At 38.4% G+C, this 14,685-nt stretch overlaps 1 protein-coding gene across 5 annotated transcripts in view; it reads left to right on the top strand.

Moving 5' to 3' along the window:
* The window catches only part of ADGRV1 (adhesion G protein-coupled receptor V1), a 565,868-nt gene that overhangs the window by 213,841 nt on the left and 337,342 nt on the right, over nucleotides 1-14,685 (top strand). For all 5 annotated transcript variants that reach the window (XM_032276299.1, XM_032276290.1, XM_032276319.1 and 2 more), the window contains 4 exons: nucleotides 4,454-4,597; nucleotides 6,760-6,934; nucleotides 9,053-9,188; nucleotides 11,315-12,420. In XM_032276299.1, the coding sequence (XP_032132190.1) occupies nucleotides 4,454-4,597; nucleotides 6,760-6,934; nucleotides 9,053-9,188; nucleotides 11,315-12,420 (1,561 nt within the window). The remainder of the gene's footprint in view (nucleotides 1-4,453; nucleotides 4,598-6,759; nucleotides 6,935-9,052; nucleotides 9,189-11,314; nucleotides 12,421-14,685) is intronic.

Genomic DNA, 14,685 nt, shown 5'->3' with positions numbered 1-14,685 from the left:
GGAATCATCTTGAGAAAAACTTGCAGGGTGAATTGTGAAGCTAGGAGGGAATGAGAAAGAATATATTCTGTTGAGGAATGGTGAAGAGGGGAATTCTGAAGCCTTTGGGAACACTCAAATCAATTCCATGAAGGCTTGAGCATTTGGTTGCTGCTTTCATGGAGGTGTAGTGTTCAGCCAGTGTCAGCCTAGTTTCATATAAACTTGTGGTCCATAGAAAATGGGCTATGATTCAGAATAAGCAACAAGCTGTTACACTAATCCATACTCACAGTACAGCCTTTTGATGTGCAATGTACTTGAGCCTTTTGTTGTTGCTTAATGAAGAAAAAAAATGGGACTTCTTAGTGAGATGTGAGTTTCATAGTTATTCCTACATTCCTGTACAGTAAGTCCTCCCTTAATGTTGTCCACAGGTTCTTGGAAATTGCAGCTTTAAATGAAATGTAACCCATTTTACCATAAGCTAATTGATATAAACAATAGTTAAGTTCCTCCAGCATATTTCTGGTCAGAAAAACAGCACCAGACTTCTAAATAAAGACCAACTACTTCAAAATTAAACATTAAAATAATTGTGAGCTATATCTGCCTTCGAGAGTCATAAAAAGAAAATAATGATTTACCCTATTATTCCAGTTCAAGGTCATGGGTTGCCAGAACCTATCATGGTAGCTCAGGGCTCAAGGCAGAAACCAACCCTGGACAGGACTCTATCCCATCTCAAGGCATGGTCACACTCACACCCACACTCACTCAGACTGGCATCATTGACACACGCTAATTCAACCTCACGTGCACTTCTTTGGAATGTGGGAGGAAACCGGAATACCCGGAGAAACCCATGCAGACATGGGGAGAATGGGCACACTCCGCACAGACAGTGGCCTGGCTGGGAACTGATTTTTTCTCAACATTATATGAAACAGCGTTGAATGAAGCTGTGTTATTTGAAGACCTGCTCTAGTTCCTTGGGAAACTGACTCAATATCATGACCTTGCTTTATCAGTTCTAACCTCCGTTTCCTCTATCCAACAGCTCTCAAGGCTAAAAGAGTACAAAAATGGAAGAAGAGAGGTGGATTAAGTTAACCAGAATAACATTGTATCAAGTCTCACTTACAAATTAGAAAAAAATTTTAAAAATACAGTGTGCCTAAATTGTGTAACTCGAAACATTTTCTCATATACAGTATTCATAGCATTACATTCTGAACATATTCAAGTTATAAGCTGCTAATGAACACCAGGGGGCAGTCCTTTAACTTTCCTAGGAGTAGAGAGGTATCATTTTATAGTTAAGTTTTCGTTTGACAGTAAGGTAGGCCAAAGAGAAGATTAGATATTCTGTTATTTTACTAAGCAATGTTTATAGTACAAAATTGCTCTCAGGTATAAGAAAACCAAAATAAAGTGATGTCTATTACACGGACTAACACCCTTGGTCTGCCTACTTGTTAGATTTTCAGGGTACCTGGAACATTTTGAAGAATGTGGTAGTCCACTTTTCATTTCATTTGAAAGCTTAGCATTGCAGTTTGTAAAAATAGTTAGCTTTTCTAATACAATAAATGAAGCATCATTTATGAGTTTCTTAATATTGTCTTTGAAACAATATTAAGAAACTCATAAAGCCATTTTAATTATTTTTATGATTTCTATTTTCATAAAAAGTAACAAAAGCTTAGTGGTTTATGCATGCATGAAAACCTCTTTCGCTCTCTTTAACGTCTCTCTGTAACCTATTTCAAGTTACATAGCTTCTCTCTCGCACATTCCAGGATTGTGGTGAAAGACGGCACATAGATTTTTAAGTATTGCTGAGTTAGTCTTCCAAGGAACTGTTTGGAGAAAGGTGTGACACGCACTTAAACCAAGGACAAGATTTTTTTCAATGGTTCCTTTCTTCTCTCTCACCTGGTATATAACCCATTGCTCTTTAAAGACTGGAATATTAGTTACGACAGTTTACGTCCTTTTCTTCCTGTTCTACACTCCTGGATAAAAGTTAAGACTTTGGACATGTAGGCCACAAAGAAGGACGTTCACGCATGTTCTCCTACACCAGACGGGGAGCAACAAGGCAACAGGAATTGTTCTCCGTCATCTTTATAGCTGCTGAGCGTCTCACAATGATTGGCATACAATAAGTGCTCAGTAAATGACCCAGCCACAAATATGAAATCGGTCTTCCATTCTGAAAAAGTATTTTAAACCTAGACTTGTTTCTTTAGCATGTCAGTGATTCTTATTGTCAGTTTGTGCCTCATAAAAAAGCCAGTTGTTAACCAGGTGTTAATAACTTACCAGGTGCTAACAGTTGACATTCCAAGGTTCTGGTGTTAAACCTACATCAAGAGTCTTTTGTTCTTAGAGCCCAATGGAAACCTACCCTGTTCAAATACCCACGTGAAGGTTAGAAGCCACAGCACAGGGGGTTAGATACATCATGGCCTTTGGCCGATTATAAAAGCATTTGGATAAACAGTGTTGGCAGGTACACAGGGTGTTATGTACCATAAATCATTTCTGTTTGTGCCCAATGCCATCAAGAATGATAGGAAATATAGAAAATGGTATTGGTGGGGCAGTCTTGGATTAAGGAAATAGAAGAGCATATTGAGAATGCAATCAACTTCTAAAAACTTTCAAATTCATTTTCAAATCAATCTCGCCTCTTTTCCTCCATAGGAAAACCAGCTTTTCCTCAAATCTCTTAAATCAAGTTCCATTTAGCATTTAATTTTGGCTGCTCCCTGTGGATCTGCCACATCCTATAAGTCTGTGTGTACCTGATGGGCCCATGAGCAGAGGAGCTAGGCGAGAAGGCACAAGTGACCTGGTGCTTTAAGCTGACACCTGGCTCTTCACTCTTAGGAAGATAAAGAAAAATCATTAGCTGCCCAGCCAATGACCTTCATGGGGGAGGGTTATACTCTTATAGTAGAGATGGAATGTACATGATTGAAATTTTTCTGTGATTTACTTGTCTTTTTTAGCACTTGACCTATGATTCATGTTCAGTGAATGTCATCTTTAACGAATGAAACATCTGTTACCCTTATGATGTCCAATATTTGAAACCACAATGGTATATATTTTTCAAATTTGAGGATGTGTTTTCTAAGTTCATTACATTTAAAAGAAGAAGAGACTTTACAGAAATGGTTGATTTTTACATTTAGTAAAGATATGCAGTTTTTGGGAATATTCCAGGTTATGAAATAACATGGGGATTATTACCAAGATCAATGTTTCTATGGGAAAATGTGCTGTAAGTTTCAAAAATAACTTTTACTATAACATCAATACATAAATTCCAGATTCCTTCTATTTTGTTGGATTCTAAAATTTTGAAAATATGTAATACATAGCATTATTAACTTTTATTTATCCAGTATACTGAAATCAGTACACTGAAATCATTATTCATTTTGAGTAAATATGATAAGAGTTATTAGTAATTATTCAACAAGGATGAAGAAAGTGAGTTTTGCCAAGTTTATAGGAGCTGACATTTTCACCAGAGTGCCCCTTCCGTTTTCTTGACACATGATTCATCACGAACACTGCTTCTGTGAGCACTGTCATTGGTGAGGCATTTGGGAACATTAAAAATTTGAAAATTTGTAGTTTTTTTCATTTTATATTTTAGAGATGGAGTCTCCCATGGCCACCGAGGCTGGAGTGCAGTGGCACAATCTCGGCTCACTGCACACTCTGCCTCCTGGGTTCAAGTGATTCTCCTGCCTCAGCCTCCTGAGTAGCTGGGACCACAGGCGTGCACCACCACACTCAATTATATTTTTATTTTTAGTAGAGACAAGGTTTCACTATGTTGGCCAGGCTGCTCTTGAACTCCTGACCTCAAGTGATCCACCCGCCTTGGCCTCCCAAAGTGCTGGGATTACAGGCGTGAGCTGCGCCTAGCCAATTTGTGTTTTTTGTTTGTTTGTTTGTTTTTGAGACGGAGTCTCACTCTTTCACCAGGCCGGAGTGCAGTGGTGCTATTTCGGCTCACTGCAACCTCCGCCTTCCAGGTTCAAGCGAGTCTCCTGCCTCAGACTCCCTAGTAGCTGGGACTATAGGCACTTGCCATCACACCCAGCTCATGTTTGTATTTTTAGTAGAGATGGAGTTTCACCATATTGGCCAGGATGGTCTTGATCTCTTGACCTCGTGATCCGCCTGCCTCGGCCTCCTGCAGTATTGAGATTACAGGCGTGAGCCACCGCATCCAGCCCAATTTGTAGTTTTCTTATACTCTACAACTTCCACTCCTTATCTCCCACCTTACATACTGATGGTTTGTTTTGTGACAGGGGAAAGGGCATACTTTGATGAAACTATCTGATACAAAAGGAGCTGCAGGCACTATACTAATGGCTCAGGTCAAATATCAGCATTTTTCTCTGAAAATTGTTTCTAAATCACTGATACTGTTTGTTTATAGGTCTTTCTATCACTGGGCTCTAATTTCACTTTGCAACTGGTGACTGTGATGCTTGTCGGTGGACGTTTCTATGGAATGCCAACAATTCTTCAGGAAGCAAAATCTGCTGTACTTCCCGTCTCTGAGAAAGCTGCTAATTCTCGGGTAATTAGCCCTGGGTATGATTCTCTCAGCAGACCACTAGAGGGCAGCTTTTACAGGCAGGACGGAAACTCAGCTAGAATTTCTCATGAGTTACTATTTTCTTAAATATAAATAACTCTGAATATCAAAGTAGATGTAACGGATATATTATATAAAAACAATTAGTATATTTTCGACATTCAGTAGGAAAAAAGAGTTATGTTCAGATCTCCTCTTGATATTGTGTGTCTAATATTGAGGTATTTTATGTTAAATAATTAAAATCATAATGAAGCACTAATTAATATTTCAGACTTTTTCATTTACTAACATTGTGAATGTTTGTCTTTAATATTCAGACTTTGGTTTATTGGGGCAAGTTTGTGCTGACGTAGATAGATGCTGGTGGTCAGATCCTGTGACATGGTTGCAACTAAGTATTTGCATCCTCTGTTTGAGGTTGTTGTAGATATTTCCCAGTCCCTTCATAAATGTGCATGAGAACAAAGAACAAGTTGAGGGCATGGCTTTCCTTTCCTTTCAGGCTGATTCTGTCAATACAAGAAAAAGACAAGGCTGTTGTCTGTGGCTATGGTAATGTGTGTATTTTTGAAGCCATTGTGAAATGTAACTTCATCCTACTCCCTCAGGTGGGAGCTGAAGTAACTCAGGCAAGCCTAGCTCGAGATGCTGACATGATATCTGTACAGATGAATGGGCAGGAATATGGGCAGATATAGTGTCTGGCCACTAGGGGATGCTCTTCAGCTACTCCCTCCTGTGCATCTTCTCCAAGAAGAATGTGCTTTTTCTCCTAAAATGGAATGCGCTGGCACTTAAAATAACTGAGAGGAAGAGTTGTTTTGCTTTACCTCCTCCTCTTTAAGAGTGAATGAGGAAATAGAATTAATGCTTTGAATTTTGTTGTCTTCATTTTGTTCATGGGTCATTAAAAAAAAGATTCAGCAAAACCATTCATTTGGAGTAGTGAAACATTTCCTGCTCCTTACTGCTCCTTATCCGTGCACATTGTCACAATACTGTATCACCCCAAAGGGCAAGGTTTGAGTCTATCATGGCATATTCATGTTTTTAGTGTATCCTCTATACTCGTATCAGTGTTTGGGGTGTGTGTGTGTGTGTGTGTGTGAGAGAGAGAGAGAGAGAGAGAGAGAAGGCTAAGGCATTTAAAAATAGCCCTCTAGCCATGTAGCAAGAATAATCGCACTCAAAGCTTTTGGCAATTGCTAAGCAGAAGCTTCACTGGGCTGGCTGGGCGTGGTGGCTCATGCCTGTACTCCCAGCAGTTTGGGAGGTCAAGGTGGGCCAATCCCTTGAGGTCAGGTGTAACAGAGAATCTAGGCTGGTCAAATGAAAGTACTTATTGTATTTTTCTCTGTGGCTCCAGAAGTTATCCTGTGGAACCCGCTGACATTTTTCTACCATTCTTTATTCCAATTTAAGAAGATGAGAATCAGTCTTAATATGTAACTCTTGATTAAATGGTTTCCCAAATTTATAGCTATTGAGACCAAAAGAAGTAAACTGAATTGTTCAAATCAAAATGTGAAGCTAGCAATCTGCTTTTATTCTTATTCATTACTCAGAACTTATTTCATCTATAAATCACATACTCTAGTAAGGTTACACTTAAAACAAAATCTTGATGCTTGTGATAAAGACAGATATTAAAAAATAAACTTTGAAGCTTTCTCGTCTTCAAAGAAAGATATAAAATTAAGTCAAAGAACTGAAAAGAACCCTAATAGAAGGTCTAGTTCAAGGTGCTTATTTTGCAAATGAAAAAATATGCTATTATATCTTAGAAGTCAAATTTTAGTTCTACAAATGAAGTTCTGGAAAGACCCATGAACAAGTCATATTAAAATGCCATTTAAAATATTTTGCTTTCATTTAACCATAATTACACTTATCTTTTTTTAGATGTTGTTTATTCAAAGGATAACATTTTGATTAAAACAGAAATAGGTATAGGCTATAACCTAAATTAAAAAATAAATTTTTAAATCTGAGTTGTCATTTCTTAAGCACTTCTCTTTAATTCAATATAAGACAAATATATGTACTGTATAAACAGAGGGAAAGTTGACATTTAACCCATTCTTCAGAAAACAGGAAAGTTTACAGAGAAATAAAATACTCTAAGCATGATTTTCCCTTAGGTCGGATTTGAATCCACCGCTTTTCAACTCACGGACATCACTGCCGGCACAAGCCACATTATGATTTCCAGGAGAGGCACATATGGCGCTCTCTCAGTTGCCTGGACCATTGGATATGCTCCTGGGTTAGAAATTCCTGAATTCATTGTTGTTGGCAACATGACCCCAACACTGGGTGAGTTGTAGTTTTTCTAAGATACGTCCTGTAGAATACTGGAGGGATATCATTGGCTACTAATTTTCTTGGGTCATCCTTATTCTGGATACTAAACTTAGTTTTCTAATACGATGCTCCCATATTTAAGTGATCAGAGTAGCGCAGGCCTCTTGGTGAGAGAAGGAGAGAAGCTTTTTTCAGTCAAATTTACAACTTTATACTTTACCTCGAAAGAGTGGGGTCATTAAGCAAACTACTCTGTCCATACAGTAGGAGTTTGTTGAAAGTAGTTCTAACAATCTAATTGGGCAAATACAGTAATAAAAAAACAAAAATGTATACATATTTTGTATGCATTTCCATGTTCACCAGATTGTTTCTGGCAGGTTACTTTAGATGCTTTATTTTTTAGAGTCTAACTCTAAAAGAGTTAGTGAGATGTAAATGTTAGATGGTTTGACCTCTATGATGTTATAGAAAGCTCATTGCAAATTCAAATAATGAAAGTTTTTAAAGAACCCTCCAGTGCGCTCTGAATCTGAGGATCTCGCTCCTCAGATTCAGAGGGTTTTGTTCGTCACCAGGTAAATGCTGTTTACGCTCAGTAATAAACCTACTGAATCCTGCAGAGTTCTGAGATCCTCAGTCTTGCAGTGAGGATGGAATGATTTTCATTTTCCCAGGGTCTTGGTATCACTGAGGGATGAGAAGGAATTAAAGCTAAAGTCCTGTAGAAGATGGGGGATGAGGTCTAGGCCAGTGAAAATGACAACATTGTCATGCCAGCTTTCATCCTAACAGGAATCCCAGTAAACAGAAAGAGAGAACTCAGTTGCATGATGGAGAGACACCATGGTGGGAGAACTGCCTTGGATTCTGGGGCTTCTTAAGCCACTGGATAGGTGCCCCTGATCTGATGTCTCAGACACTGACTCCTCTTATTTTCCTTTTGGCATGTCCCCTAAGTTAAAGATATTTAATTATTTTTCTTGTTTATTTTCTAGCCCCTTTTTCCTGCAGAAACTCTTATCTTTTACTTCCTTACCCCTCTGTCACTTTGGGTGATATGGATAACTCCAATATAATTTAGGGTGTTTTAAAAAATTTTTTTATATTAGTAACCACTTGCTACATGTGAAAAGATTTATGTATAGAAATATTACTAATTATGAGTGTGTATGCGGCTTTGTGCTTACATATCACATTAATCTTCAAAAGCTTTTGTGAATTTGTTAACTTAATTCAACTAAAATAACAGGAGTTCCCAAATAATAGATCTGTATCTTCAAACAGGTTCGTTTAGTTTTTTTGAGCTTTTATAATAAATTTTCAAACACGATGAAAAGTCCAGTGAACACCCATAAACTGAGTAGATTTATTTATTTATTTAATTTTTAATTTTTTAAAAAATAGAGTCTTGTGTATCACTCAGGCGGGAGTGCAGTGGTGCCACCTCAGTTCATGGCAACCGCCACCTTCTGGGCTCAAGGTATTCTCCTGCCTCAGCCTCCTGAGTAGCTAGGGTTACAGGCTCGCACCACTGTGCCTGGCTGATTTTTGTATTTTTAGTAGAGATGGGGTTCCACCGTGTTGGCCAGGCTGGTCTCAAACTCCTGAGGTCAAGAGATCCACCAGCCTTGGCCTCCCAAAGTGCTGGGATTACAGGCATGAGCCACTGCACCTGGCCTTGACTGGCTTTAATAGTTGTCACAGTCTGCCATATTTGTGACATATTTTCTGAGGCAATTTAAAGTAAAATACATAGATTATGATATTTCACCCCTATCTACTTCAATATGTATCCTAAAAATATTCCAGGGCCAGAATTTAAACCAAAGCCTGACACTAAATCTGTATTAAAGCTGGCCCAACAGCAGTCCCTTTTCACTACTGGGTTTTGTCATTGAGCCAGGAAAGAAAGAGATAAAGGAGAAAAGTAAACAGGGACCAAGAGCAAGATTTGTGTGTCCTCCTCTAGGTTTACCTCTTCTCCCTGCCCCTTTTTAAAAATGTTTTACCTTTTGTGAACTATAGTCGAATTTGGGAAAAGAAAATATGTTACTACAGTTTTAAGAGTCAAATCCCAATTTAAGATAAGAAATAATACCCTGCTTTCCTCTTCATGTTTCCTTCCAGGGAGGCTTTCGTTTTCCCACGGTGAACAAAGGAAAGGAGTTTTCCTGTGGACATTTCCCAGCCCTGGTCAGCCAGAGGCCTTTGTTCTTCACCTATCAGGGGTGCGGAGCAGTGCTCCTGGCGGAGCTCAGCTCCGGTAAGACCAACCTCATTCTCACCCAAGAAATTCTCTGAGGAATAACCTGGAATTCATCCATCAAAATAGAGAAGGGCACAAGGATTACTCTCCTTGAAGCAAACGCAAACACAGTTTTAGTATAGATCATCATGTGGCCTGCATGCCAGAGAGAGAGGTGGCTCTCAGGAGCCCCACCGCCCACCCACTGCTGGCCATGAAGAGAGTTCTTCATGCCCCCATCTGGAGAGTGGGGGCCATGGTAGCATCTCCACTGAGAGTCATGATGCCAGTTCTTCCCTTGTTAAAGGGAGCTATCTTCTGAAAAGTAGCTGAAAATACCTGATGGCCCCAAGTGATTGAGAGTAAGAATAAGACATTTTAGTAGGGCGATAATATTACTTGGACCAGTGGCCCTTTGACTTTAATTTTATTTTATTTTGTTTCACTGTTTATAATGACTATTTCTACAAATATAGTGTATTTGCAGATAAATACGTACCAGCCAAAAGCACTTTACTTGCCTTATTTCTGGGATAGACTTGACCAGAGCAGCAGAGGGCAGACATGCTATTCAGACTTAGGGATTTAGTCCTGGTTCTGCCACTTACTCGCTGTGTGACTTTGAGAAAGGTACTTCATCTTTCTGTTCTTCAGTTTACTTGTAAAATAAGGAAAAATTGCTAGTGTGAAAACTAGAGTGTGTTCAAGTATGTTTGTATACATGTTTATGTGTGGGCGATCTCCATTGGGGAAATCAAATATGACTTTAGATTATACATATGCCATTTTAAAAATGTTCATCCAGAGAACGTGTTTTAGGGTTGCAAATTCAAATGCTTTAACAGCAACAATAGTTAACAGTATTACAGTGCTTGGTCGAGAGTGGTGGCTCACGCCTATAATCCCAGCACTTTGGAGGCCGAGGTGTGCAGATCACCTGAGGTTAGGAGTTCAAGACCAGACTGGTCAACATGGCGCAACCCCATCTCTACTTAAAATACTGAACAACAGGCAGGTGTGATGGCACATGCCTGTAGTCCCAGCTACTTGGGAGGATGAGAAAGGAGAATCGCTTGAGCCCAGGAGGCGGAGGTTGCAGTGAGTCAAGATTGCACCACAGCACTCCAGCCTGGGCGACAGAGTGAGTGAGACTCCATCTCAAAATACTATAGTATTATAGTGCTTACCCTAGGCCAGGCATAAATCATACACACACACAAACATATACACTCATACACATTATCTTTCTCTCTCTTTACTCTTCCCAGCAACCTTATGGAGTAGACTCTGTTATTTGTCACATTTTGTAGATGACAAAAGTCATAGAAAGATTATGCAGTAAACCCAGACCACATAATTAATACATGTTGGGGCCATGATTCCAACCCAGGCTGAATGGCTTCTGTCAGAACTCAATTAACCACAATTTTATGTAATGAGTGTTAGCTGCTTGACAAGAGACAGTGATGGGACCTGAAAAATCCCCCCTGAAGGCGTTCAAATTTATATTAGAAACAAAAAAACTGTTTTCAAAAGAAAATATATCTGTAGACAGAATTAGGCCAAGAGACTGCCAGTTATAACCCCTGATATAGTTATTAACTCACAACAAGAACCTATAGGAAAAAACTAAGGATAAATTATGCAATCATGGGTGTCTATCCTAAATCATACATAAAGTTTTAGCTACATTTGCATGAGAGGATAGTCTCATTATTGGCAGCTAAAGGAAGTAAGGATTTTGCTGCTGGTAGCAGTAACTATTTCTATTTGCTAGATAAGAAAGCTGTCAGAGGTCCAGCTGTAGTAGTGTTGGTCCTCTTGTACTGATCTTAAGAGACAGCCTGATTTTCAGATCCCTCAGACAGCTGCTCTGAGATGATAGAGAAATAGACAAGAGACCTATGAGCTTTTCATTTACCTCAGATTTCTTAGGTCCTGTCCCTGCTTTTGCAGCTCCTGTTGTTACATTTCTTGTGCCGTTACTTATCAATAGGTAAGTAGAGTTTGATGGAATTTGAAATGGCATGTCATTGTTAAGTTGCTGCCCTCATGAGCAGCATCTTAAATATGTGAACGATGAATCTCTACAGTGATATTCCTGTTTTTTAAATCAATTTCTTTGTGATTTAATTTTTTCCCAGATCAGGTTTTATCGTTGCTGAAATTGAACCAATGGGCATCTTCCAGTTTTCCCCTAGCTCAAGAAATATCATAGTGTCAGAAGATACACAGATAATCAGATTACACGTGCAAAGACTATTTGGGTTCCACAGCGATCTTATTAAAGTTTCTTATCAGACCACTGCAGGAAGCGCCAAGCCACTGGAAGATTTTGAGCTTGTTCAGAATGGGGAACTGTTTTTTCACAAATTCCAAACCGAGGTTGATTTTGAAATCACCATTATTAATGACCAGCTCCCTGAGGTAGAAGAATTTTTTTACATTAACCTTACTTCAGTAGAAATTAGGGGATTACAAAAGTTTGATGTTAATTGGAGCCCACGTCTGAATCTAGATTTCAGTGTTGCAGTGATCACAATATTGGATAATGATGACCTGTCAGGAATGGATATTTCCTTCCCCATGACATCTGTGGCTGTAGGGGTTGACACAACTCTCATTCCTGTAGAAACTGAATCCACCACATATCTCAGTACAAGCAAGACGACTACCATTCTGCAGCCAACCAAAGTGGTTGCCATTGTTACTGAGGCAACTGATGTATCTGCCATCCCTGAGAAACTTGTCACCCTTCATGGTACACCTGCCATGTCTGAAAAGCCTGATGTGGCCACTATACCTGCTAATATTTCCATTCATGGAACATTCAGCCTTGGGCCATCCATTGTTTACGTTGAAGAGGAGATGAAGAGTGGCACATTCAACACTGCAGAAGTTCTTGTCCGAAGAACTGGTGGGTTTACTGGCAATGTCAGCATAACAGTTAAAACTTTTGGTGAAAGATGTGCTCAGAAGGAACCAAATGCATTGCCCTTTCATGGTATCTATGGAATTTCCAACCTAACATGGGCAGTTGAAGAAGAAGACTTTGGAGAACAAACTCTTACCCTTATATTTCTAGAAGGAGAAAGAGAACGTAAAGTATCAGTTCAAATTTTGGATGATGATGAGCCTGAGGGGCAGGAATTCTTCTACGTGTTTCTCACAAACCCTCAAGGGGGAGCACAGATTGTGGAGGGGAAGGATGACACTGGATTTGCAGCTTTTGCCATGGTTATCATTACAGGTAAATCTTTGAAATGATAGAGATAAAAATGTACTTTTGTGGTACATAATTTGTATGAAGATGAATCTAGCTTAAATTTAATGGAAGAAGGTGAATTACTTGTTATTCATAGGATGCCTTAAAGTGTTGTTTTTCCGTAGCTTGGACCCATGACATTAACTCATGATGCTGTTCTGAGGCCCCTGTAATTTAATGTACTATAAATGTCACTGAGATCAGAGCCAGTAATACAATCTATAAATCTATACTTTACAGTATAAGGAACATTTAATTTAATTATCCAAACACATGATGGCCTATCCTGTTTTGGAATTTCATTCTAAATTTACCAGCCACTTTCAATAATCCATCCTAGAGTCCAAAATCTCATTGTCAGGAAATTCTTTTTATCTGTTGTCAAATCATTTAAACTATTGCCTTTTGTTTTGCTTTTGACCCAATGTAGTTGATACAGCCATCATACTATTGTGTATATATGTTCCAGTAGCTTAACATTTTAATTAATTTTTGAGTTACTCATATATCTTATGTAGTCTTTTTATGACAATTTGCAGTTTACCTCTGAAATCATACTGTATTTCTTTAAGTGAAATACATCAGCATGTCAGTACCTTATATGAATTAGAGTAGTGTCAGGCTATTTTATGATTCTTTTCTTTTTTCATTTTTATGTGTCATTGTAAAGTGACAACTTATACGTATTTAGAGGGTACAAGGAATTATAATTTATAAATATAATGTGAATGTTTTAATCAAGATAGTTAATATGCACATTACTTCAAGTACTTAACATTTTTTGTAGTGAGAATATTTGAAATTTACTATCTTAACAACTTGGAAATGTACAGTACTCTATGTTAACTATATTCACCATTCTGTACAATAGATCTCAAAACATACTTTTGAGATTCGATGCTTCCTGGAGTTCATATTTTATTTTAGCCATTGAGTTAAAATTCAGTAATAATTTTGCAATTGTTTAATTTCCTTTCATATGGTCAGCATTATCTCATTTATGTTAGGCTACAAATTTACATCAATTAACTTAGTATGATTTATTCCTATTCCTACAGTTTATGAAGAGTATTAATATTGTAATTTCTTATTCTATTCTACAAGTTATTTACTGATTTTGATTCATGTTGTCTTACTACCATCTACATATTTCTATTAAAGTTAGTTTGGCAGTCAGCATCCTCCCTCTCATTCTGTGACACTGATATTTTATTACAGTTATTTGAATATGCCCAGGGCTGATAGTAAAAATATTTAGTGATTTGTTTGGCACAGGCCAGGCCCATCAAAATCGCTTCTGGAGGTTCTTTGCTGTTCTAAGCGGTACACCATTAATTACTGGATCACAGGGAGGTCTTGTAGTCCTGGTCAGAGAAGTGGCAGAGGGCTCTTTGGGGACTCAGGACAGAAGTTAGGTACTAACTGGAACAGAAGTGCTTCTCTGTTTTATCAGACAATATAACCTACCAGTGCCTATCCCTTCATCAGCTCTGAGCTTAGTTTTAACTCACCAGGCAAATGGTAACTTAGCTGAGGTCTGTGAGATTCTGTAATGTTTGCCTTCCCTACATAAGGCACACTCGTCACACACCTGTGGCAAATGATTGACACCCTATCATCACTACCACTAGCGTCATATGATGTAATTGGCCTGACCTCACCACCAGGCACATTCATTCACATGGTCATAATATCCTAAGTTCCTTTACCTGCAAATGTTGCCCTCATCTTTTCCCTACCTGTTTTTTTTCTTAATAATATTTCTTACTTAACTGGATAATTAATTTTGCTACATCCCTATCTTTATAATCTTTTCACATTTAGATTTTAGAACAGACTTTCTAAATAAATCAGGGAAAAGTAGTTTATTTCGTTTTGGTTTTGATCAGTGGCATATTACAATTCTAGAATCATCTTGGAGGAGAAGAGGCGTCCTGGTCTTTGATGATTTCATCCTTTTTGCGCTGGTTTCTTCCCATCTTTGTGGATTTATCTACCTTTGATCTTTGAAGTTGGTGATTTTAGATGGGGGTCTCTGAGTGGATGTCCTTTCCATTGATGTTGAAACTATTTCTTTTTGTTTTTTAGTTTTCCTTCTAACAGTCAGGCCCCTCTGCTGTATGAGGCTTTTTTTTTTTTTTTTTTTTTTTTTTTTTTTTGGTTATACTGGAGTCAGGGAGCTGCTTGAAGAGGCAGTCTGTCCTTTGTCTGCCTGCAGAGGCACTACTGGGCTGCCTCAGACTCAGCCTG

The sequence above is a fragment of the Sapajus apella genome, unplaced genomic scaffold, assembly GCF_009761245.1.
Source record: "Sapajus apella isolate SASKATOON/1434 unplaced genomic scaffold, GSC_monkey_1.0 scaffold1, whole genome shotgun sequence".
Taxonomy (NCBI): Eukaryota; Metazoa; Chordata; class Mammalia; order Primates; family Cebidae; genus Sapajus; species Sapajus apella.
Note: the sequence above shows the minus strand (reverse complement) of the source record. Positions and strands in the feature narration are given on the sequence as shown.